At 44.8% G+C, this 26,862-nt stretch overlaps 2 protein-coding genes across 3 annotated transcripts in view; one reads left to right on the top strand and one right to left on the bottom strand.

Moving 5' to 3' along the window:
* The first annotated feature begins 729 nt into the window (after nucleotides 1-729).
* Nucleotides 730-26,862, top strand: part of nudt15 (nudix (nucleoside diphosphate linked moiety X)-type motif 15) — a 44,545-nt gene continuing 18,412 nt past the window's right edge. Inside the window, exons 1-3 of one of the 2 annotated variants that reach the window (XR_009511743.1) lie at nucleotides 730-942; nucleotides 4,424-4,620; nucleotides 9,507-9,641. Coding sequence is in view for 1 of the 2 variants with exons in the window: in XM_059967857.1 (XP_059823840.1) it covers nucleotides 785-942; nucleotides 4,424-4,620; nucleotides 9,507-9,610 (459 nt within the window). In the remaining variant the exon portion in view is untranslated. Of the gene's footprint in view, nucleotides 943-4,423; nucleotides 4,621-9,506; nucleotides 9,844-26,862 lie in introns of those variants that run through there. The other variant, XM_059967857.1, reaches the window with a different exon arrangement.
* med4 (mediator complex subunit 4) overlaps nucleotides 11,647-26,862 on the bottom strand; it is a 46,479-nt gene continuing 31,263 nt past the window's right edge. Inside the window, exon 7 of the mRNA XM_059967855.1 lies at nucleotides 11,647-18,141. Coding sequence (XP_059823838.1) covers nucleotides 17,969-18,141 — 173 coding nt within the window. The 3' untranslated portion in view covers nucleotides 11,647-17,968. The remainder of the gene's footprint in view (nucleotides 18,142-26,862) is intronic.

Below are 26,862 nucleotides of genomic sequence, written 5' to 3' on the forward strand. Positions count from 1 at the left end.
CAAACGTTCCTGTTTGGTTGAAGACCAAGTCATATCTATCCGAGCCACATGTTGTTTAGGAAAGATGACCTCTCACCGCTGAGTCACGTGGCTGTTAGCCTAGGAGCCGAGTTCGTTTGCGGGTCCCAGTGTGAGGGTTGCACAAGGAAAAACAAGATAAATCTTCCGGGATTCGGAAAATGTTATGAGATGCAGCTCACGTTTGTGCACGGAGAAATGTGGCCAGAAGGTCAATATCTTAAAAGAGGAAAAAACATTTTTAAGGTGCTGCTCATTAATTTAGGCGAAGGAACTGTGGGCGAGAATGTCATGTGGACAGTCAAATCTGCAAGAAATGCGAGCTGGCGAAAAGTTACAGTGTGAGAATCGCGGCCAGAGGCCGAAGGGACGCGGAACGGGAGCTGAAAAGTTTAAATCAGCACTAGGAAACCCAAGTCTAGCGCTTCCCGGAGTGTAAACTGAGAGTCTCCCGTTTAAATCAGCACTAGGAAACCCAAGTCTAGCGCTTCCCGGAGTGTAAACTGAGAGAGTCTGCCGTTTAAATCAGCACTAGGAAACCCAAGTCTAGCGCTTCCCGGAGTGTAAACTGAGAGAGTCTGCCGTTTAAATCAGCACTAGGAAACCCAAGTCTAGCGCTTCCCGGAGTGTAAACTGAGAGTCTCCGTTACAGCCTCCTGTTCACGCACTGTGGGCGCTCCGGTCTGAGCCTGCGTGAGGGAGGTCCGGTGATCCGCGTCGGCCTCTTCGTTTCCGCTTCTTGCCGGATCTGTCTGAGCGCTTTGTGATGGCCCATGCAGGTTGTCCTCCGGTGCGGCGGCCGGGGGTAGGAGTGGCAGCTTTGGTCACCAGCTCGGGCTGGCCTGGCTGCGTACTGCTCGGTAAAAGGAAAAGCTCGTTCGGTGCGGGCACTTACCAACTCCCCGGCGGCCACCTGGAGTTCGGGTACCGTCTCTCCGCAATATGTCAGCCTCGGTGCACCGCGGGCACTGCAGATATAGTGGCGTGCATCGTTAAGCTCACGTCTCAACTGCCTTCCTTTATATTGTAATTAATTACTCACGGGCTGAAAGTGTGAGGCAAACTTTCTTTGGACCGGAAGGGAAAATCACTGTTAGAGATATAGAGCAGACTTTTATGAGTAGATTTGTTCATAAAGTTTAAAATTCCAATAACAGCCCCTTCATTCATTGTAGCCTGAGCACATTTCATTAGCTGGGCTGCAGGTTCCTTGAGGCCCCTTACAGATGAGCTTACAGCTGTTTACATCACTGTCAGAAAATGCTGTTTAATTTCAGTTTTTTAACGATTAATCATAATTATCCTTCTGATCACCTCCATTCCTTCTCTGAAACAAAACTAGAAAATGCTAGGGGAAAAAATTAGCATCTGTGGAATAAGAAATTGTCAACACACATCAGATCAGGCAGAGTCTATAAAGTCAACATTTCAGGCTGAGACCATCAGGACTGAAAATGAAGGGGGCAGAAGCCAGATTAAGGGGGTGTGGGAGGGGTAGGAGTACAAGTGAGAGGTAGGGGAGAGGAGATGGAGTAAGAAGCTGGGAGGGGATAGATGGAAGGGGATGAAGGGAGAAGGAGTCTGATAAGAGAGGACAGTGGACCATGAAAGGAAGGGGAGGAGGAGGGGTGAGGGGGTGGCTAGAATGTAGAATGGGAAAAGAAAGGAGATTTGTGTGTGGGGGGGGGGTCCCGAAATTATCAGAAGTGGAGACATTGATGTGCTATCCAGACAGAACATGAGGTGCTGCTCCTTCAGCCTGATCGTGGCAGTGGAGGAGGCCGTGGACAGATGTGGCACAGTTGGAACGGGGAGTTGAATTCAAGTGGATACCTGCTGGGCGGCCCTGTAATTTGGGGTGGACAGAGCAAAGCTGCGACAATCCGCATCGTGTCTCACTGATGTAGGGGAGACCGCGCCGGGAGCAACGGATACGGTAGATGACCCCAGCCGACTCACAGGTGAAGTGTCGCCTCACATAGAAGGTCTGTTTAGGACCATGAGCGGGGGTGAGCCACGAGGTGCAGGGGCAGGTATAGCACCTTATGAAAGGTCTGGGCTCAATATGCTCGGAGTAGAGAGACGAATAGACAGAGTGGACAGCCAGCGCCTCTTCCCCAGGGCACCACTGCTCAGTACAAGAGGACATGGCTTTAAGGTAAGGGGAGGGAAATTCAAGGGGGATATTAGAGGAAGGTTTTTTTACTCAGAGAGTGGTTGGTGCATGGAATGCACTGCCTGAGTCAGTAGTGGAGGCAGATACGCTAGTGAAGTTTAAGAGACTACTAGACAGGTATATGGAGGAATTTAAGGATTTAAGGTGGGGGGTTATATGGGAGGCAGGGTTTGAGGGTCGGCACAACATTGTGGGCCGAAGGGCCTGTAATGTGCTGTACTATTCTATGTTCTATGAAATGTTGACTGTTTACACCCCTCCATAGACGCTGCCTGACTTGCTGAGTGTTTCCAGAATTTCGTGTGTGTGTGTGTTTGCTCAAGATTTTCAGCATCGGCAGGATTTCTTGTGTTTATAAAAGGAAAGAGTCATCATTTTTGGGCCTGAGTGATGCTCCTGAGCTGCTGAGTTTTTTGTATAGGACTTTCAGATTTTCAGCATTGGCAGCTTTTCTTTTGATTCACACTCCTCCGTTATTGCTCCTCTCGGGGTTCAAACGCAGTATCAGGTGTCAAGGAGGGTCAAGGTAAGTAGGGTTGCTTTGAAAAATAGATGGCCATATCAAACGAAGGTGGGTAACGTTGGTTAAATGTGCAAAGGCTAAAATTATAAAAAGTCAGCTGTTTGCCAAATGTAAGCAAAACTGAAGCCATCCATTGTCATTTTGACTTGTCTAACAACAGAGAAGAAAAATGGGAAAGCTGCTTTGTGGGAGTGTGCATGGAGGTCGTCAAATCCACTGTCCACTAGCCAATTCCTAGACGACCCGTGGAATAGCATATGGTTTCTCCAAATTGTGGAGCAACCTTTTTGGAAGTAGTTGAGGGGTTGCGACCTTTGTTATTTTAACAATAGACGATACATTACTTCAAACTCAGCACGAGGATAGTGTTATGTCATCTTTAAAATGACAGACAAATGATCAATTCAAGCACATTATGCACCAATCTATGCCTTGAACCCTTGATTGTTGAGGTGCTCCAGGGTATAGCGAACTTGTGATTGAGGCAATGTATGCTATCCAAAGGGAAAATAATTCTTGCTGCAAACCTGAAAATGATATAAAATGCTGAAAAGACTGAGAAATATTTGCATGTAGATAGCCTGTAGGGATAGCCTCTAGAATAACCTCTTTGTAAAGGATGATAGGGAAGCACATGTAAATTTAAAGTTGTTGGGAACTCTACCTAACAGATCAAAAAACGTTAGTGCATTAACTCAGCACAAGTAAGTGCTCTGAAAAAATGGTAAAACTTGCCAGTTGGTTCAAACAGTATTACTTGGTTAATGATAAAATAACAATATTCTCCAGCCCTTGACCTCTCCCATCCACCTGGCTTCACCTATCACCTTCCAGTTAGCTTTTTTCCCCTCCCTCCACCGTTTTTTCAGGCATCTTCCTCCCTTCCTCCTCAGTCCAGAAGAAGGGTCCCGGCCCAAAATGTTGACTGTACTCTTTTCCATTGATGCTGCCTGACCTGCTGAGTTCCTCCAGTGTTGTGTGTGTGTTGCTTGGATCTGTTTTCTGAGTTCCCTGTCTTTTCATCAAAACTTGTAATCTGAAGTTTCATCAACTTGAAACAGACCTAACGGTTTCTGCCTCTGAAGATACTGGATGATCACTGGTGTATTTCTAATGATCCCTGCCTTTATGTTTCCGATAGTCATTGTATTTTGCTTTGATATCTTAATTTTGTGCCCTGTAGTTGTTGACCCTTCTGCCATTTGGAAATACATTCGTTTTACTTATTCTTCACAGCTTTAAACGATTTTCAATTTATCGATCAAATTTCCAATTAACTTTCACAGCTGCCATGAAATTCAGTTTCCGAATTTGTTCCATGTATTAAGTCAAGGCCTTCAGCCTTCGTAACATCCTGACCCTGAGTTCTTAATAAAAATGTTGTGCCCAGTAGTGAACACGTTAGGTTTCAGCTTGCTGGTCAGAGTCAACAATCTTGATTGGCACTCTTGGCTGTCAATTAGTTAAACATGCAAGTGGGCCAGAGGAATTTTGTGGCCTGTATGAATCTGTAGTACTACATAATATCTGATATCAAAGATAACACTGGCATATAGATGAGATATGGCAACTGATTTCTTAAGGAGGAAAAAACTTAGTGGAAAGATCTAATTGGTGGAAATATGTGAGGCATCTTTTGTAAGTAGGTTTACATCTTTTAAAGTTCCATTGATGTGACTAATTTTTAAACTGATTGTTTTTAATAGAGAAAGTTGGGAAGATTGTGCCAAACGGGAGGTTCTTGAAGAGACTGGGCTTCACTTAAAGAATGTGTTCTTTGCCACGGTTGTAAATGGTATCAAGTTAGAAGAAGATTATCACTACATCACAATTTTCATGCAGGGAGAAGTAAATACGGATTATGACTCAGAACCAAAGAATTTGGAACCACAGAAGAATGAAGGTAAATTATTGCATAAAACATTGAGAACATGATAGGAAATCCCTTCAGTTGCTTTCCGGTCTGTAATCTACCCAGGTCTGCCTTCAAAACCTATCGAGTTCTCTGCCTTTATTCTCCCTTCCCTTTATATTACCTCTGGTACCAGTACATTTAGTCACCCACACTGCACAGTTGGAATGTACCCTGAACTTCTCCACTACATTTCTGAGCATTTAGCTATCCTCAAAACTATCAGTCTTATCACCTCGGTGTTGCTTTATTAGCAATCAAGATGGTAGTTTATCTGTGATACCTCAGGTTCTTAATGAGCCTTGGCAGTTGTCATCATAAACAGGAGGGGTGATACCATTGTAGTAGTTAAAGGAAGATAATATCCTCCGTAATAGAATGAGCATAAGGAGTTATTAAGCAATGTGCCATCATTGAAAGTGGTGAAATTTCCAGGTACAGAAATGCTGTTACAAGAAACATGCAAACAATTTGCAGAGGCTCAGAGACTCTTCCAGTCTTCTCCAGCTCCATTAATCATCGTTGGACTGCTAAATATACAACTGAAAAGTGATGACCAGTAATTACAAGCTGGTCAGATTTACTCTGGTGGTGGGGAGTTATAAGAATCAATTCTAAGAGATAGTTTTAATCTTCATTTAGAATTGTATAGATCAGGTCCAACATGGGCGAGGAAACCACTCCCATCTTATAATGCTGAGCAACATTTGAAGGAACATAGAATAGGCCCATAGGAAAGAACATAGGCAAGTACAGGCCGTTTGGCACACGATGTTATGCTGACTTCTTAACGTACTTCAAGATCAATCTAACTCCTCCCTTCATTTTTCTTTGTCTATCAAAGAGACCCTAATGTATCTGCCTCTACCACCATCCTAGTGTGTTCCTTGACCTTACCATTCTCTGTGTAAAAAAAAACTTGCCTTTGAAATTACCCCCGCAATACTTTCTTCACAACGCATTAAAATGATGTTTCCTTTTATTAGGCATTTCAGTCTCTAGCTATCCACTCGATCTGTGCTTCATCATCTTATACACTCTATCAAGCCACCTCTCATCTTCTTCCTCTCCAAAGAGAAAAGCCCTTTCCTTCTCAACTTGTCCTCAAATCCAGACATCATGCCGGTAAATTTCCTCTGCACTGTCTCTAGATATTATTTAAATATTTAAAGAAACATTTTAATTCTAATTAAGGCTTGTATTATCTCAGACATAGTGTCTGGTCTACCTCTGGATGTAAATCTTTTAGACTCCTGATTTTTGTGCTTGATTCAGACAGTATTACATCTCCCATTGGTCTCACCCACTACAAAGCTAAGAACACGGCTGTCATTTCTCCTGTTCACACTGAGAAATTATCATGCATCCTCACCTGCTTTTTCATGTTAAAATCAGGCACTTCCAATCCTGCCCCTAAGCTACTATTACCATTGTTTGAAGCATCTGTGTATATTTGTAAATATCCATAATTACTATTTACATGAGATTCAACTACATCTAGATTTTACATCACCTATTTTTCTGTCTCCTTTCCAATAAATAAGCTGCATATCTGGTGCTTCACAGAGCCATGGAGGCAGCCCAGGAAAAAGCACGATATCACTTGCTGCCTTGTTATTAATTCTTGTCCTTCCTGTTTTTCTTTCAATCGTCCATGCAAAACTTCTGATTTCCTTCCTTTCCTTTTCCCAGCATGGATCTAAACGCTGTCTAGTTTGGATCATTTTCTCCAGGCCCTTGTAGGTTTACCCAATAAGTTAATGCAAGCTGTAACCTTCTCAGTTCCAGACGTGTCTCTCCCAACTAAACCTGCATTGCCACCACTGGTGTTGTCCTTATTGCTCCACCGACTAACCATTTCCTTGGTATACTTTACTGTTACCGGAATCATTCTCCCTTCTGCAATCTTGCCACATAAAGGATTCATTTCCTGAATGATTTCAATATTCTGTCATTCCTGATCTCTTATTCTTTAAATTTTCCTCAACCACCTTTTCGAAATAGCCAGTATTCCAGCATACTTTCCTGATCTATCACTATTTCTATTCCTGTTCTACTTAATACAGGGTAATGATCTCTGCCTATGTTGTTCCTTTCCAAACCGCCCATCAACACTTTCCTGCTAAATGTGCCGTAACTAATGTTAAATCAATTGCTGATTCAGAACCTGCATCAAAGTTTACTCATCCCACTTCCATCATTTATACAGACCAGATTTTCTTTTTCCATAAGCTCTTCTATCACTGCTCCATTAATCTCATTGTGTTCCACCCACATTGTGCTGTGTGCATTAAAATCCTCACACCATACTGAATTTCCCTGTACCAATTTGCTCCAGTAAATCTACTTCTAATTTTTTTACAAGGTTTATAGATATTAATAATTTTATTTGTACCTCCTTTGTCCATTGGTTGCTATGTACTCTGGGTCTTCTCCTTTCTTTAGTTCTCTAGATTGTAAGCCCCTTTTTATCAAAAGTTACACCCTCCCTCTCTTCCATTAACCCTATCATTTCTTGCACGATCATAGCCATTAATCACAATCTAGTATTGGGTTGAGCTATGATTCTTACACTCATCACATCTGGTTTCTCAGCAAAATCTTAAGCTCCTGTCCATTAGCTATTAAACTAGCATTCCACTGAAGAATTAATAGGACTAGTATTAGTTACCCTGTAAATAAACCCTGTCTTGGATCATTTTGACCCAGTTCTACTTACACTAGCTTCTCTCATATTGAAAAACCTCACTGCTGCTTTCGCTATAATTTTTATCTTTTCAGTTTTGGTTTTTCCTGCTCAGAACAATTACTAACATCTGCCACTAATAAACTAGTTTATCTGTACTGATCGCAAATGTTGGATTATTTGACTGATCTTGTCCTGCACTTGCAGCTGAGTCAATTCCTTCTTTAACTCTTCTCTCAAACACCAGAAAATACGCAGATGCTGGAAATGCAAGTGACACACACAAAATGGTGGAGGAACTCAGCAGGTCAGGCAGCATCAATGGAAGAGAGTGAACAGTTGGGCTTCTCCCCTTCCTTTTCAGTCGTGATGAAGGGTCTCGGCCCAAAATGTCAGCTCTTTATTTATTTCCATATTGCTGGCTGGCCTGCTGAGTTCCTCCAGAATTTTGTGTGTATTGCTTAACTCTTCTTTCTTTCTTTACTATCCTAACCACTTCCACATCTGACACATTATGCTGTTCCCTCGTTTGTTGAACTTCCATTACTTTTTATTTTGCATTTTCACATCCCCCATAGGTTACTGTATGAGCCCCATCGCAATTGCAGCATTTTACCGATTCAACGTTTGCATCGCTCAGGTAGACGTTATCATACACATGGGCACATCTCTGTCTTCCTTTGCACACCACTACATGCCCATATTTCTGACATTAATCACACTTGGATGGTGGTGAAATATGGGCCCTGAATCCAGTTGTTACATTTTCTGGTAAGACTGGACCCTAAGATACTAACTTAACAGATGTGCTATCAGTCTCAGTGCTTTCAATCTTTTCATCTCAGTCACTAATCCTCCTTTAATACTTTTAGTTCCTCTTAAGTTTTCTCTAATAGGTATTCCAGTCATCACCCCTTAACCACTATTTTTTCCTTAACACTCTCTTTTCTATAATCTCTTTTGCCAATACTTACCATCGCTTTGTCCCTCTGCTCCAAATTTTAACGAACAACCATCATTCTCCATCATGCAGAATCTTATTATCTCTTATCAAACTTATATCTCTGTCACATTCTTTAGAGTGTTCATCAGTGTTATTGGTCTCAATGTATTTACTTCACTCCCTTCCTTAAGCTTAAACATTACTTTAAACTCCTCGTCTATCACCTTTCTTCAAGTTGATCTTTGTTTTCTATCATCATTAGCATTTTCTCATTTTCTTCCACTTTGCCTACCTATCTGCACTTCCTTCCACTCATTGTTCATTTTATTATGGGCATTCACAGTCCAAATACAGAAACACAGTAATATCAAAACTGCACACTGCAAAGACTGGTCAAACAAACCATGTGGAAACTGTGAGAATACAAAAAAGAGAGGGAAAAACATAAATAAGTAATAAATATTGGGAACATGAGTTGTAGAGTCCTTGAAAGTGAGTCTAAAGGTTATGGAATCAGTTTAGTGTTGGGGTGAGGAAAGTTAACCACTCTGGTCCAAGAATCTGATGATTGAGGGGTAATAACTGTTCCTGAACCTGGTGGTGTGGGATCTAAGGTTCCTTTACCTCCTTCCTGATGGCAGTAGCCAGAAAAGAACATGAATAAGGGATTACCCAAATTGACTTTGCTCAGTTCCCTATTTAAATGACTTCAATTAGTTTTGCTGTTAACATGTGCTCAGTGAAAATGGAAGTCAGAACATGAACCCCAGGATCAATATATCCCCACTCAGAAATAGTATAGAAGTGAAACAATATACATTCTTTAGCCTGCCACAAGTAGCTGGTCAGACATTCCAACCAATTGATTTCCAGTTAATCCTACTGCCTGCAGCCTGAGTAGGCATGGTATTCCAAACTGTACAACCACAGGGAAGGCAGCCATTGTTCTCTTGGTAACCTGCAATGTTTAAATTAGCTGTAACTGATACACTTGAGTAGATGGGACATGTCGTGATGTGCTGTTGACGTTGGATAAATAGAGATTCTACAAGTGGATGCATGATTTACAGTAGCTTGAGTCTAACACAAGCTTTATTTAAACTTTCTATGCTCAGTTTTTGATTTGTTTGAAAAGTTATTCCAATAACCATTGAACCTTGGATTGACTTGGTACTTTTGAAGTCATATCAAAGTACTTCATATTCAGTTATTATACATTAAGTTACACATCTCTTGTAATAATTGTAGGATGGGAATGGATCAGATGGGAAGACTTTCCACCGGAAGACCAGCTATTCTGTCCTTTGGCTTGTGCAAGACACGTTTATCATCCATTTCAAGAAAGACTTTAACATTTTTCTAGAAATTCACAATATGGCAATGGTAATCAGTCATCTTTTTTGTTTATTATTGAACAAAGTGTTGGCAAGGACTGTGAAATCCTGACTGAAGTGATAAATTAGATTGGAAGCAGTAAATTAGGTTATCAATAACACTGAAGCTATTTTTGGATGCGTGCTCTCACATTAAATATTGTGAAACATTTAAATGTTAAAACATGCATTAAAGAAGTAAGTAAAGTTTCAAAATGGTAAGATAGTTTTTATGTGGTTCACAACAAATTTATGCCTTGGGAAAAGCAAATTACTTTTAAAATCCCTTTTTACAGGGAAGCTGTACCAGTTGTATTTTGGTTCAGTCTCGGGCATGCAAATATTTTTTGCTAAAAATGTACTGTTTTGATATTCTGTGACCTTCTGAGACTTTTACAAAATAATGAGGCTTAAAGAAAACAACTTCCATGACGGAACAAGCAAATCACTGGGAGCAAACTAAAGTGGGGAGTTCCAACTTCAGTGGCTCATTCAGCTCTAACACAGTTTGAGTGAGGGCAATATCATGCCTTTTTCCATAAAGATCAGAGAAGTCTTTCTTCAAAGAATGGGGTTTTCCTTAATTCACCATGGTAACTGCCCTCACCTGCATCTTCTCCATTTCCCAAACATGTGTCCCCTATCTTCCTGCCGCCTTAACAGGGATATACTATCTCTTGTCCTTACCTACCACCTCATGAACCTCCACATCCAACACATCATACTCCAGAACTTTCACTATCTTCAATGAGACCCTACCACCAAACACATCTTTACCACCCACCACTCTGCTTTCTGCAGGGAACGCTCTCACCATGATTTTCTTGTCCATTTGTCCCTCCCCACTGATCTTCCTTTTGGCGCTTACTGTGTCCCCTGCAAATGACAGAAATACCCATTCACCTCCTCACTCACCTCCATCCAGGGCCCCAAACAGTCCTACCAGATAAAGCAACACTTCACCTGCAAGTCTGTTGGGGTCATCTACTGTATCCAATGTTCCCAATGTGGCCTCCTCTACATCGGTGTGACCCAGCATAGATTGGAGGACTGCTTTGTTGAGGAACAAGCAGAATTTCACAGTGGCCATCCATTTTAATTCCAGTCGCCATTCCCATTCCAACATGCCGGTCCGTGGCTGTTACAATGAGTCCACTCTCAGGAAAGGAGGAGCAACACCTCACATTCCGTCTGGGTAGCCTCAGCCTGGTGGCGTGAAAATAGATTTCTCTAACTTCCAGTAATTTTCCCCTTCATCATCTCTCTTCTTCCATTCGCCACACTGGCTCCCCTCTAGCCTCTTCTCTTCTCCTCCCCTGACATCCTTCCTCCTTCCCTTTCTCCCATGGTCCTCTCCCCAATCTTATCAGATCCCTTCTTCTTCAGCCCTTTACCTTTTCTACCTATCACCCCCCCCCCAGCTTCTCACTTCATCCCCCTCCTGCACCCACCTTCCTTTCCTCTCAGTGATGGCTTCACCTATCTCCTAGTTTGAACTCCTTCCCCTCCCCCACCTTCTTATCCTGGCTTCTTCTCCCCTCCTTTCCAGTTCTGATGAAGGGTGGTCTTGGCTTGAAATGGGGAATGGTGGGGGGGGGGGGGGTGGCATTTACCAGATGTTCGAGAAATCAATATTCATGCCATCATGTGGCAGCTACCCTGGTGGAACATAAGGTGTTGTTCCTCCAACATGATTGTGGCCTCTTCACAGCAGAAGATGAGGCCCTCTCCTTCACCATTCCCCATTCCTGTTTCCCTCTCTCACTTCATCTCCTTACCTGCCTGTTTGTGCTCCTCCTTCTGTTTCTTCCATGGTCTTCTTTCCTATCAGATTCCCTTTCCTCCAGCCCTTCATCTCTTTCCCCGATCGACTTCGCATCTCTTTACTTCACCCCTCTCCCTCCCCCAGTTTCACCCATCACCTGCCACCTTGTACTTCTTCCTCCCTGCCTCCCACCTTCTCACTCAGATTGCTCACCTTTCTTTCCAGTCCTGATGAAGAGTCTCAGCCAGAAACGTCAACTGTTTACTCTTCCCAATTGATGCTGCCTGGCCTGCTGAGTTTTTCCAGCATCTTGCGTCTGTTGCTTTGGAGTATTGTGAGTAATTTTGGGCCCTGTATCCAAGAAAGGATTTACTGGCAATAGAGAGGGTCCGGAGGTGGTTTACGAGATTGATCCTGGGAATGGAAAGGTTAACATATGATGACTGTTTGATGGCTCTGGGCCTGTAATCACTGAAGTTTAGAATAATGAGGTGGGATCTCATTGAAACCTACCGAATATTGAAAGTTCTTATTAGAATGGACATGGAGAGGATGTTTCTTGTAGTGTGGAAGTCTAGGAGCAGAAGGCACAGCCTCAGAATAGAAACATGGCCGTTTAGAGCAGGGGTTCCCAACCTTTTCTATGCCGTGGACCCCTACCATTAACTGAGGAGTCCCCCCAGGGTGGGAACTCCCACCATAGAACATAGAAGAAGAGGTATTTCTTTAGCCAGAGGCTAGTAGATATTGGGATTTTTTTTTGCCACAGATGGCTGTGGAGTCCAAGGCATTGGGTATACATAAAGCAGAGATTGATAGGTTCTTGATTAGTCAGGGTATCAAAGGTTATGGGGAGAATTCAGGAAAATTGGTTGAGAGGGGTAATATGTCAGCCATGATTGAATAGCAGAGCAGATTCAATGGGCCAAATGGCCTAATTCTATTGTAATGCCTCATGGTCTTCCAAGCATTTAATACAAGATACCTGACAACACAGCTATGTGTTGATCGCAGAAGCACGGCAGTCCCTGGAGGCATACTGACCTTGGCAGCCAGATAATGTAACATATACACCCAGTGGTGACCTGTCAGGTATAGCTGTACAGCTGCTCCTTAATGCAAGTATCTATTCAAGCAATCACAATGCAGTAACTTAATGCATAAAAGGATGCAGACATGGTCAAGAGATTCAGTTGCTGTTTGGACCAAACATCGAGATGGGGAAGTAATGTGATTTAAATGACTTAGACTGTGGAATAATTGTTGGTGCTAGGCAGGGTGGTTTGAGTATCTCAGAAACTGCTGATCTCCTGCAGTTTTCATGCACAACAGCTTTTAGAGTTTACAGAGAATGGTGCAAAAAGCAAAAGGTATCCAGTGAGCGGCAATTCTTTGGGCAAAAACACCTTGTTAATGTGAGAGGTCAGAGGAGAACGGCCAGACTGGTACAAACTGACAAGAAGGTGACAGTAACTCAAGTAACCACACTATATAACAGTGGTGTGCAGAAGAGCATCTCTGATGCACAACACATTGAAAGTTGAAGTGGATGGGCTACAGCAGACGCAGAAGACCACATCGGGTTCTCAGGTGTATCTAATAAGGTGGCCATTGATGTAAATGGATTCAGTGGAGAGATTTTCCATTCTCTTCAATGAAACACTTACTAGCAGAAACAACCTACGGTTGCAAGAAAAAAGTTTATGAACCCTTTGCAATCACCTTGTTTTCTGCATGAATTACAGTTGTCTGATCTCCATCTAGGTCACAATAATAGACAAGCATGATCTGCCTAAACTAATAACACACAAACAATTGTACTTTTCTTGCCTTTATTGAATACATTGTTTCATCATTCACAGTCCGGGCTGGAAAAAGTATGCGAACCCTTATATTTAATCACTGGTAGAACCTTTGGCAGCAATTATCTCCGCTAAACATTTCCTAAACAACGGTGAGGAGAAATTTTAGACCATTCCTGTGTACAAAACTGTTTCAGTTCATCAATATTTCTAGGATACCTTAAATGAACAACCCTCTTCAGGTCATGCCACAGCATCTCAATTGGGTTAAGCTCTGGATTCTGACTCGGCCATTCCAAAACATGAATTTCCTCCTTTTTAAAACATTCTGTTGTTGATTTACTCCTGTGTTTCAGATCATTATTTTGTTGCATCATCCAACTTTTATTGAGCTTCATGTGATGGACTGCTACCCTGACATTCTCCTGTAAAATGTCTTGAAACAGTTTTGAATTCATTGTTCCATCAACGATTACAAGCCGTTCAGGCCCTGCGGCAGCAAAGCAGCCCAAACCATGATGCTCCTTCCACCGTGCTTCACAAATGGGATGAGGTTTTTGTGTTGGGGTGCAGTATCCTTTGCCCTCCAAACATAGCGGTGTGCATTTCTGCCAGAGTTAAACTTTTGTCTCATCTGTCCACAGAACATTGTCGCACAAGTGTTGTGGAACATCCAGGTAGTCTTATGCAAACTTGACATATGCAAGTTTTTGTAGAGCAGTGGTTTCCTCTGTGGTGTCCTTCCATGAACACCATTCTTGTTCAGTGTTTTTCTTATGGTGGACACATGAACAGAGACTTTAGCAAGTTTCAGAGATTTCTACAGATCTTTACTTGTTACCTTTGGGTTCTTTTTCATCTCCTTCAGCATTGCACGTTGTGCTCTTGATGTGATCTTTGCAGGACACCCACTCCTAGCGAGAGTAGCAACAGTACTGAGTTTACTCCTTTTGTAGACAATTTCTTTTACTGTGGACTGATGAACACTCAGGTCTTTAGAAATACTTTTGTAGCCTTTTTCAGCTCCATGCATCTCTACAATTCTTCCCTTAAAGTCCTCTGAAAGTTGTTTTGATTGAGGCATAGTGCACATAAACAGATCTTTCTTGAGCAGGTTGTCAGTAACCTGACTTTGTGTGTCTTTTTTATAGAGCAGGGCACCTCTACAACTCACACCTCCAATCTCATTGATTGGAGCACCTGACTCCAAATAGTTTTTGTAGAAGGCATTACCCCAGAGGTTCATGTACTTTTTTGAACCTGGACTGTGTACTCAGTATTGATGAGAAGTACAATTGTTGGTGTGTTATTAGTTTAGGCAGATTGTTTGTCTATTAAATAAAGATCAGACCACATTTTATAACTAATTAACGCAGAAAAATTGCAAAGGGTTCACAATTTTGTTTGAACCGTATGTGCCAAGAGATACACACCTGAACCAGCTTTAGATGAGCCTGAAAGATGACCCAAATTGTCTTTTCCAAGAGTGAGAACTCCCCACACTATAGAACAATTTGAAAAAGATTGCTTCACATAATGTTCTGTGAAGGCTTGAAAGTACAGTTCTCATATACATTTTTAACTTTTTCAAACCTCCCATCCACACCCCACCAATGGATTTTCAATCCCCTGTATTCCCCACATACAGGTCAACCCTACAAAAGTAGCATAATATAATATCCACCAAAATAATGGGAACAGAAGGGTGGCCTCTGAAGTGCAACACATTTAACAGGCTGGAGGAGACAATCATCATTTGTAATGGCAGATGCTGCCAGAAATGATAGATACTGATTGCATTTCATTAAGATTACGACAGTCCCTTTGAACTGATCAACAGAAGACAATGTTTACTGCTGCTCTGCCATAAATATATGTAGCTTGAGTGTAACTATTTCCTGCTTTCTCTTTGGCAGTTTGGGAGCAGCCACTTTTCTCCCCCTAGGAATTCTAGGATTACAGAGAGTCGGGAGGCAGAAATGGGATTGAAGGTGGCAATGACCAAAATGCATCATTGCGTTTTGACATCCCACAGCACCACTATAGAGTGGCATTGTGAAGAATGAGCAACATACATTGGAGCGGTCTATTTTATTGTAGGATTTATCAGGGATCAAGAGATAGCTTTATTGCTCCAGGAAAATAGACAATGGCAGAGCAGGCATATGGGACAGAATAGTTCCGTTATTTTTTATGTTCAAGGCAACCATGACATTCAACTCCTTAGCACAAATCCAGTAATACCTCTCAAGTGACGGTTCTGTGTAGAGAATGATACTGTATGAAGTTTTTCTGTTTCTGTGCAGTCTCAGCCTGATCCCGTTGGAGATGTGCTCTGTAGTTTTATTTTATTATTTTATTTAGAGATACAGTGTGGAATCGGCCATTTTGACACTTCAATCTGGACTGCCCTGCAACCCTTGATTTAACCCTAGCCCACAGGACAGCTTACAATGATCAGTTAACCTTCTGATACCTCTGTAGACTGTGGGAGGAAACCAGAGCACAAGGTGGAAACCCACACATTCAATGAGGAGGATGTGCAGACTCCTTGCAGATGACCTCAGAATTGAACTCCAGCACCCCAAACTATAATAGTGTTGCACTAGCCACAATGTGGCTCTCGAAGGTCCCAGAATAGAGAGAGATGCTAAGGAAAAGCTTGATGTTTCCATTGAGCAGAGAACTTCCTCTCATGAGCAGATTTATGGTCTCTTTGAGTAACAAGATCACCCACACTTGAAAGCAGCTCACAATTCTGAGTGAAGAGCTTCTCTGTGTGAGCTGCCAGCTGTTTCTCATGGATAGGAAGGGTTTTCTCTCCTGTACAAGCATCAGGAAGGCCTTCTTTGTTGCTACTGCTGAGGGGTCCGGGTCTCTGCTGAGAAGAACAGGCCTCCAGTCCTCGGGGTCGCGTTGCTGGTGGCCGTTGGCGGGGCGTCATAGTGCGCTCGGCAGAGGACTGTGCTCGGAGAAGCTGTGCCGGAGGGAATGGTCGGAGCTTCGACGGACTCTGAATCCGCTGCGGTCGGGGCGCTTTCACTCTGTGCTGCATATGCAAGGCTGGGTCTGACGGAGCTTTCATTGTGTGCTGCGTCTGTGAGGCTGAGTCCGGCAGCACCTTGTAAGTCCATAGCGGGGGTATTCCCTTTTGCCACCTGCGTGAGATGACGAATCTATCGGGACCCTGAGGACTTGAAACTGGCGGTTTCTTTCGAAATCATAGTCTTTTAACATTTTTGGATTATTTTTTACTGTGCCCATGGTCTGTTTTTTTTTAATCAATTATGATATTGTCTGCACTGTTGTAATTGTATGTTAACTACAATTATATGTAACTATGTAGTTTTGTGTAGGTCTTATAGCTTTAGTTGTTGGTTTGTTGGGTGGTAGAGTTGGTCTTCTGACTTGGTGTGTCTGGGTAGTCTTGTTTTGTCTGGTGGGTTTGGAGCTCCTTTCCGGGGAATGCGCTAAGATGGTAGTGTGATATTAATACACAGCAGCCTCTCTGGACTCTGGATTTGGGGATTACCAAACATTATGTGGATTTTCTAGTGTAGTCTGTTTTGTCATGTGCTTTTGTGATATCATTCTGGAGGAACATTCTCATTTTTTAACTGCATTGCATTTGTGGTTCCTAAATGACAATAAACTGAAACTGAACTGAATTGAAAATACCACACAAACCAACAATAGCATGTGTGAACAGTTATCAGTGGAGCAGGGATGACTATCTGATTGTGGTGGTAATCATTTAAGTGTGGAGAGTATCATTTGGTTCCCATCAGGAGTTCACAACCTTATTCATGCCATGGTCCAATTCCTTGGACCCTTGGTTCCCATTGAGGCGTATGATTTTGCAGGCTCCTTAGAAGTTTGGGAAGGCTCTCAAGTATGGAAGATCAGTTAAAAATATCTCCATAAGTAAAACCATGAATATTATCTGTGTGTAAAAGACAGTATTTATTTACAATATAGAAAACATACTTAATCACAAAATATACATTTCAAACAATATTTTGTACAAACAACTTTTTTATTGTGGAAAATGTACTGTAATATCACAGTGAACTAATCAGTCTAATTGTCCATATAAAAAGAGTCTGGACTAAGAGACGAGATGTCAAACATTTGAGAGGGAGAAGGGAAAATGAAATTGTCAACATTTTGGGAAACCAGTTCTAACATAGTTGCTAAGTTATTCCTGTAATAGCGTAATTTTTAGACTAGGGTTGTGGCTTCCTTTCTTGTCACAGTTTAAATGGTTTATGAAATGTATTTAATTCTCACTAATTCTCATTTAATTCTCGCGGCAGTTAAAAGTTGCAATAAGTTGCTATTTTTGGTTTCTTTTTCAGTTCTCTTTTCTGCATTATGTTGCATTATAAACTTCTGCTGAAGTTTCGAATTTTTAGAATTTTATTGTAGGAGAAACCACTTATTTCCACCTTTTCTAGAGAAAATGCTGTAATTAACATATAGCAGAGCAATTTAGCTCTATATTTCAGGGTTTGGAAGTCTACAGAATAAATTGATCCAGGATATTTTACTTTATAGTGTTATTACTATCTTCTACAATCAAAAATAACTGGATAACAAGTTAAATTCTGCAGAAGACATGTCTTTAAGCATCACTTCACACGTGTACAGAATTTTATCCATCTCACAACAAAGATTATCAAAATATAAATATGTTCATATCAATTCTGCATCAACAATATCAAATAGGAACAGCAAAAATTTTGTTTTGAACAATGGGGCATACTGCCTTCAGTCAGAGTCACTACTGCTGCTTGAAGAATCTGTTGACATAACTTCCACATCATCTTCGTTCTCTTTGTTATGACCAGGAGGTTCCAACATAAAATCATTGTTGTGGTTTGGAGGCAATAGATTGAGGGGCATGTCATTTGATTGCCATGGGTATTGAGGTGCAAGTACATCTGAAATACATAATATTTTAAACATTTTTATCCAAAATTGGTGCCAAAGACAGACTTTGAAACAGATGAAAGTATCAAAAGCTTTGTTTACCAAACATTTGCTCCATCTGGAACAAAGACAAGAGCTGCATAAAGGTTCATTTACTACACTGTTTTTTACTGCATAAATTATCCCATTCTCAGAATCAGATTTAACATCACCTGCATATGTTGTGAGATTTGTTGTTTGCAGCAGCAGTACAGTACATATAGAAAACTTCGAATTATAATAAGTATATATTAAATTGTAATATCACTATATATATATATATATTGATATAAAATTTAATTAAATTAGTGCAAAAATAGAAATGAAGGGGTATTGAGATAGTGTTAGCGGATTCAATGTCCATCAGAAATCAGATTTCAGAGGGGAAGAAGCTGTTCCTGAATTGTTGAGTGTGTACCTTCAGGCTTCTGTACCTCCTTCCTGATGGTAGCAATGAGAACTAGGCATGAACTGGGGGATGGAATGTAGCGGTGTGCTACATGCAGCGCTAAAATTACGACACGGAGTCGGTAACTGCAGTCGAAGGAAAAACTTTATTCGAAATCTTCAGCCTCACTTTTAAGCCTCCCTCAACCTGCCCCCCATGGCGCAGAGGCTCCAAAGCTCTGTGCTCGCAAACCCCCGTAGGCTATCTAATTGTCAGCCGGTTCGGATGTGCCAGGAAATGGGTCGCCACATAACCCCCCCCCCCCCAGAACCGGCGATACACCCCCCAATGTCCACAGTCTAGGCCGGAACCTGCTTGGGAGGTTGGCCTCTGCGCCGAGGTGCTGGAAACTCGGCCGGTCGCGCCAGGTCCACATGGGCCGGTTTGAGGCGGTCCACCGTGAAAACCTCCTCTTTTCCCCCCACGTCCAGCACGAACATGGACCCGTTGTTCCGGAGCACCATAAACGGCCCCTCGTATGGCCGCTGCAGCGGTGGCCGATGCCCACCCCTTCCGCCCGTGCTGTGAAGTGGGTATGGGGGCCAGGTTACCGAGTTTCTCGCGTAGTCTGCCCAGGACTGCTGCGGGATCTTCCTCTTGCCCCCGTGGGGCTGGTAGGAACTCCCCGGAGACGACCAGGGGCGCGCCGTATACCAACTCGGCCAACAAGGCGTGCAGGTCGTCCTTGGGCGCTGTGCGGATGTCGAGTAGGACCCAGGGAAGCTCGTCCGCCCAGTTGGCTCCTCGCAGGCGGGCCATGAGGGCCGACTTCAGGTGACGGTGGAAACGCTCCACTAGCCTGTTCGACTGTGGGTGGTAGGCAGTTGTGAGGTGCAGCTGAGTCCCCAAAAGGCTGGCCATAGCTGACCACAGGCTGGAGGTGAACTGGGCGCCTCTGTCGGAGGTAATGTGGGCCAGTACACCAAAGTGAGATATCCAGGTGGTGATCAGGGCTCGGGCGCAAGATTCGGAGGTGGTGTCGGTGAGCGGGACTGCCTCTGGCCATCTTGTGAACCGGTCCACGATAGTCAGGAGGTGCCGCGCTCCGCGCGACACTGGCAGGGGGCCCACGATATCCACATGAATGTGGTCGAAACGCCGGTGGGCGGGATGGAACTGCTGCGATGGGGCTTTGGTGTGCCGCTGCACCCTGGTCGTCTGGCAGTGCATGCACGTTTTGGCCCATTCACTGACCTGTTTGCGGAGTCCGTGCCAAACGAACCTGCTGGAAATGAGGGATGCGCCAAGTTATGAATGGAGTTGAAAACACGGCGCCGCCAGGCTGTCGGGACGACGGGATGGGGCTGGCCGGTGGCGACGTCACAGAGTAGGGTCCTCTCACCAGGGCCCACGGGCAGGTCCTGGAGCTGCAAACCGGAGACCGCGGTTCTGTAACTTGGAATCTCCTCATCTGCCTGCTGTGCCTCTGCCAGTGCCTCAAAGTCTACCCCTTGGGAAAGGGCATGAACGGTAGGGCGAGAGAGCGCATCAGCCACAACATTGTCCTTACCCGAGACGTGCTGGACATCCGTCGTGTATTCAGAGATGTAGGACAGGTGGCGTTGCTGGCGGGACGACCAGGGGTCGGGCGCTTTTGTAAATGCAAAGGTAAGCGGTTTGTGGTCCGTGAACGCGGTGAAGTGCCGACCTTCTAGGAAGGACCTGAAATGCTGGATAGCCAGGTAGAGCGCCAACAGTTCCCGGTCGAAAGCACTGTACTTGAGCTCGGGTGGCCGCAGGTGTTTGCTGAAAAACGCCAGGGGTTGCCAGCGACCTGCGATGAGTTGCTCCAGCACCCCACCGACTGCCGTGTTAGATGCGTCCACTGTGAGGGCGGTAGGGGCGTCCATTCTGGGATGTACTAGCATTGCGGCGTTCGCCAAAGCTTCCTTCGTTTGAACGAAAGCGGCGGCGGACTCCTCGTTCCAGGTAATGTCCTTGCTCGGACCCGACATCAGGGCGAACAGGGAGCGCATGATCCGGGCAGCTGAAGGGAGGAAGCAGTGGTAGAAATTGACCATACCTACGAATTCCTGAAGGCCTTTGATTGTGGTGGGTCGGGGGAAGTGGCGGACCGCATCTACCTTAGCGGGCAGAGGGGTTGCTCCGTCTTTAGTAATCCTGTGGCCCAGGAAGTCAATGGTATCGAGTCCGAACTGGCATTTGGCAGGGTTGATTGTAAGACCGTACTCACTCAGTCAGGCACAGAGTTGACGGAGGTGGGACAGATGCTCCTGACCACTGCTGTTGGCTATGAGGATGTCGTCCAAATAGATGAACGCGAAGTCCAGGTCCCGTCCCACCGTGTCCATTGGCCGCTGGAACGTCTGTGCGGCATTCTTCAGGCCGAACGGCATGCGGAGGAACTCGAAAAGGCCACATGGGGTGATGAGAGCCGTTTTGGGGACGTCGTCAGGATGCATCGGGATTTGATGGTACCCTCGGACGAGGTCTACCTTGGAGAAGATCCGTGCGCCGTGCAGGTTTGCTGCAAAGTCCTGAATGTGCGGCACAGGGTAGCGGTCCGGTGTGGTAGCCTCGTTCAGCCTGCGGTAGTCGCCGCACGGTCTCCAGCCTCCCGTCGCTTTGGGCACCATGTGCAGGGGGGAGGCCCATGGGCTGTTGGACCGCCGGATGATCCCCAATTCCTCCATCCTCTGGAACTCCTCCTTCGCCAGTTGGAGCTTGTCCGGGGGAAGCCACCGAGTGCGGGCATGGAGGGGTGGTCCCTGGGTTGGGATGTGGTGCTGTACGCCGTGTCGGGGCATGGCCGCTGTGAACTGCAGTGCCAGAACCGATGGGAAATCCGCCAGGACCCTGGTGAAGTCGTTGTCGGACAGCGTGATGGAGCCGAGGTGAGGGGCTGGCAACTGGGCTGCACCCAGGGAGAACATCTGAAAGGTCTCGGCGTGTACCAGTCTCTTCCTGGGCAGGTCGACCAGTAGGCTGTGAGCCCGCAAAAAATCCGCACCCAGAAGCGGTTGGGCTATGGCGGCCAGTGTAAAGTCCCACGTGAACTGGCTGGAGCCGAACTGTAGCTGCACCTGACGGGTGCCATAGGTCCTTACTGTGCTGCCGTTCACGGCCCTCGGGGGGGACCCGGTGCCCTGTTGCAGGTGTCGTAACTCGTCGGAGGTAAAACGCTGATCTCGGCACCAGTATCGACCAAAAACCGGCGTCCCGACCTTCTATCCCACACATACAGGAGGCTATCCCGATGGCCAGCCGCCGTAGCCATCAGCGGCGGCTGGCCCTGGCGTTTCCCGGGAACTTGTAGGGTGGGCGACAACGGCGGGCTTCTGCGCCCCACCGCTTGTGGTAGAAGCACCAGTGTTCATTGGGCCAGGGGTTGGCGGGCTCTGCAGCCGGGCCTGGACTGGTTTGCTGCTGGGAGCGTGGCTGGGAGATCCGTGCGATGGACGCCCCACTCACCTTTTTGGCGTTCCACAGCAAGTCTGCCCGGGCTGCCACCTTCCGTGGGTCACTGAAATCCGCGTCGGACAGCAGCAGGCGTATGTCCTCGGGCAGCTGCTCCAGGAATGCCTGCTCAAACATGAGGCAGGGTGTGTGTCCGTCGGCGAGAGACAACATCTCATTCATTAAAGCCGATGGAGGTCTGTCGCCCAAGCCATCCAGGTGCAGTAAACGGGCAGCCCGCTCGCGCCGTGAGAGTCCGAAAGTCCTGAGGAGCAGGGCTTTGAATTCTGTGTACTTGCCGTCTACCAGGGGCGACTGTACGAACTCCACGACCTGGGCCGCTGTGTCCTGGTCGAGGGAGCTCACCACGTAGTAGTAGCGGGTGTCTTCTGAGGTGATCTGGCGAACGTGGAATTGGGCTTCGGCTTGCTGGAACCATAGGTTCGGTCGCTGTGTCCAGAAACCCGGCAGTTTCAACGAAACCGCATGAACAGAGACGGCGTCGGTCATTTCTGGTCCAAAAATCGTTTGGACCGTCGGGGTCACCAATTGTAGCGGTGTGCTACATGCAGCGCTAAAATTACGACACGGAGTCGGTAACTGCAGTCGAAGGAAAAACTTTATTCGAAATCTTCAGCCTCACTTTTAAGCCTCCCTCAACCTGCCCCCCCCCCCCCCCCCCCCCGTGGCGCAGAGGCTCCAAAGCTCTGTGCTCGCAAACCCCCGTAGGCTATCTAATTGTCAGCCGGTTCGGATGTGTCAGGAAATGGGTCGCCACAGGAAGTCCTTAGTGATGGATACTGCCCTTTTGAGGCCTTTTGGCTGTGTAAGCATGGTAAGTGCTAGCGTTAGAGCCTAAATTCAGCTGCAAATAAAAGGGACAAGGGGGTCAAGTGGAGCGGCCATTGTTGGGAGTGTGCCAGTGAAAGAGTGGGAAGACTTGGGTTTGAACAGGCGGAGGCACTGATAAAAAGAGGCAAGCCTTTGTTTCAGTACAGAGTATTCAGGATGGAATGCTCCTCCTGTCAGATGTGGGAATTCAGGATACCTGATGGTTTTCCTGAAGACTACACCCACAGGATGTGTACTCAACTTCAGCGCCTGACTGACCAGGTCAAGGAGCTGGAGTTGGATATACTGAGGATCATTTGGGAGGCTGAAGATATTGTAGATGGGACTTTTGAAGAGGTGATCACAACCAGATTAGAGGTTTCGGACAGTAGATGGGCGAACACCAGGAGAGAGAAGCCATTTCAGGGTGCTCCTGTGGCCATTCCCCTCAGCAACAAGTAGAACTCTTTGGATACTGCTGGAGGGGGGAATGACCCTTCAGGGCGTAACAACATCAGCTAGCAGACTTGTGGCACTGTGGCCGGCTCTGAGGCTCAATAGGGAAGGATACAGTTAGGCAGTGTGGTAGTTATAGGGGACAAAAAGGAGATTCTATAGCCACAAAAGAGTCAGAATGGTACGTTGTCTCCTGGCTGCTAGGGTCCAGAATGTATCGGAGCAGCTGCAGGATATTCTCAAGGGACAGGGTGAATTGTCAAGAGGTGGTGGTGCATACCGACACCAATAACATGGGCAGAAAAGAGGAAGAGGTCCTACACAGTGAATATAGAGATAGGAAAGAGTTTGAAGAGGAAGACCTTCAAGATAGTAATCTTCGGCTTACTTCCAGTGCCACAGGTTAGTACAGGTAGGAATGTGGGTGAAAACACGGATCAATGAGTGGTACAGGGGACAGGCTTTCAAGTTCTTGGATCATTGGTACCTTTCCTGGAAAAGGGGTGACCTATTCAAGAGGGATGGGATGCACCTGAACTAGAGTGAAACCAATATCCTGACTGGGAGGTTTGCTGATGCTACTCACAAGAATTTAAACTAGTTTTCCAGGGGGCTAGGAACCAGAGCACCAGATCAGTAAGGGAAGGATCAGACCAGAAGGGAGATGTCAGGTAAAATATTGAATGGCAAAATCAAAATAACAGGTAAGATGGATTGGATAGTTTGAAATGTGTATATTTTAATGCTAGGAGTATTACAAGACCATAAGATATAGAAGTAGGCCAATGGGCCCATTGAGTCTGTTCCATCATTCGATCATGGGCTGATGCAATTCTTCCAGTCATCCCCATTCTTGCTTCTCCCTGTACCCTTTGATGCCCTGGCTAATCGAGAACTTATCTATCTCTGACTTAAATACACCCAATGACTTGGCCTTCACAGCTGCTCGTGGCAACAAATTGCGCAGATTTACCACCCTCTGACTAAAGTAATTTCTCCACATCTCAGTTCTAAATGGACATCCTTCAATCCTGAAGTCATGCTTTCTTGTCCTAGAATCCCCTACCATGGTAAATAACTTTGCCAGATCTAATCTGTTTAACATTTGGAATGTATCTATGAGATCCCCCCTCATTCTGCTGAACTCCAAGCAATGTCTGAGCTCCCAGACATTCCTCATATAGTAATCCTTACATTCCAGGAATCATTCTTGTGAATCTTCCCTGAACCCTCTCCAACGTCAGTAAAACCTTTCTAAAATAAGGAGCGCAAAACGGCTCAGAATACTCCCAAGTGTGGTCTCATGAGTGCATTATAGAGCCACATCACATCCCTGCCTTTATATTCTATGCCAACATTGCATTCGCCTTCTTCACAACCGGCTCAACCTGCAGGTTAATCTTTAGGGTATCTTGCACAAGGAGTCCTAAGTCCCTTTGAATCTCTGCATTTTGAATTCTCTCCCCATCTAATAGTCTGCCCATTTATTTCTTTCACCAAAGTGCATGACCGTACACTTTCCAACATTGTATTTCATTTGCCACTTCTTTGCACAGTCTCTCTGCAGACTCTCTGTTTCCTCAACACTACCCGCTCCTCCACCTACCTTTGTATCATTGGTAAATTTAGCCACAAATCCATAAATTCTATAGTCCAAATCATTGACATACATCGTAAAAAGCAGCAGTCCCAACAATGAAACCTGTGGAACTCCACTGGTAACCGGCAGCCAGCCAGAATAGGATCCCTTTATTTCCACTCTCTGTTTTCTGCCAACCAGCCAATGCTCCACCCATGCTAGTAATTTCCCTGTAATTCCATGGGCTCTTATCTTGCTATCATGTGCAGCATCCTGTAAAAGGCCTTCTGAAAATCCAAGTACACCATGTCTATTGTATCTCCTTTGTCTACCCTGCTTGTAATTTCCTCAAAGAATTGCAGTAGGATTGTCAGGCAGGATTTTCCTTTCAGGAAACTATGCCGGCTTTTGCCTATCTTGTCATGAGCCTACAGATACACTGTAATCTCATCCCTAACAACTGATTCCAACAACTTAACAATCACTGGAGTCAGGCTAACAGGTCTATAGTTTCCTTTCTACTGCCTCCCACCCTTCTTAAATAGTGGAGTAACATTTTCAATTTTCTTGTCATCCAGTACAATGCCAGAATCTATCGATTCTTGAAAGCTCATTGTTAATGCCTCCGCAATCTCTCCATCTACTTCTTTCAGAACCCAAGGGTGCATCCACCAGTTCCAGGAGATTTACCACCCTTAGACCATTAAGCTTCCTGAGCACTTTCTCAGTCGTAATTTTCACTGCACAAACTTCACTTCTCTGACACTCTTGAATGTCTAGCATACTCCAGGCATCTTCCACTGTGAAGACTGATGAAAAATACGTACTCAGTTCCTCTGTCATCTTTGCATCTCTCATTACAATATCTCCAGCATCATTTTGTATTGGTCCTACATCTACCCTCGACTCTCTTTTACCCTTTATATATTTAAAAAAGCTTTTAGTATCTTCTTTGATATTAGTCACCAGATTCCTTTCATAATTCATCTTTTCTTTCCTAATGACCTTCTTAGTTTCCTTCTGTAAGTTTTTAAAAGCTTCCCAATCCTCTATCTTCCCACTAGCTTTGGCTTCTTTGTATGCCCTTTCTTTTGCTTTTACCTTGGCTCTGACTTCACTTGTCAGCCACAGTAGTGTCCTTCTTCCCTTTGAAAACTTCTTATTTGGAATATATCTGTCTTGCACTTCCCTCATTTTTCACAGAAACTCAGCCATTGCTGCTCTGCTGTCCTTCCTGCAAATGTCCCTTTCCAGTCAACTTCGGCCAGTTCGCTCTCATACCATTGTAATTTCCTTTATTCCATTGAAATACCGACACATTGGGTTTTATTTTTTCCCTCTCAAATTTCAATGTGAACTTGATCATATTGTGATCACTGTTCTCTAAGTGTTCCTTAACCTTAAGCTCTCTTATCACCTCCGGATCATTGCACAACACCCAATCCAGCACAGCCGATCCTCTAATGGGCTCAACAACCAGCTGTTCTAAAAAGCCATCTCTTAGACATTCTACAAATTCTCTCTTGAGGTCCAGTACTGACCTGGTTTTCCCAATCCACTTTCATGTTAAAATCTTCAGTGTGACTAACGTGACATTGCCTTTCTGATACGCCTTTTCTATATCCTGCTGTAATTTGTAATCCACATCCCAGCTGCTGTTTGGAGGCCAGTGTACAACTGCCATTAGGGTCATTTTACACTTGCCAATTCTTAACTCAACCCACAGAGACTACACCTTCCAATCCTATGTCATCTCTTTCTAATTATTTAATATTTCTTATACAGGTGGCTGCCGTCTTTCGAACGTTCACTTTACAACACCTTGCTGTTACGAAAGACCTACGTTAGTTACCTGTTTTCACTAACAGAAGGTGTTTTCACTGTTAAGAAAAAAGGCAGCGCGCACCCTGAGCAGCCAAGCTCCTCCCCCGGAACTGCATTCTAGCCGGCATTGCTTAAACA

The sequence above is a fragment of the Hypanus sabinus genome, chromosome 4, assembly GCF_030144855.1.
Source record: "Hypanus sabinus isolate sHypSab1 chromosome 4, sHypSab1.hap1, whole genome shotgun sequence".
NCBI classification, from domain to species: domain Eukaryota; kingdom Metazoa; phylum Chordata; class Chondrichthyes; order Myliobatiformes; family Dasyatidae; genus Hypanus; species Hypanus sabinus.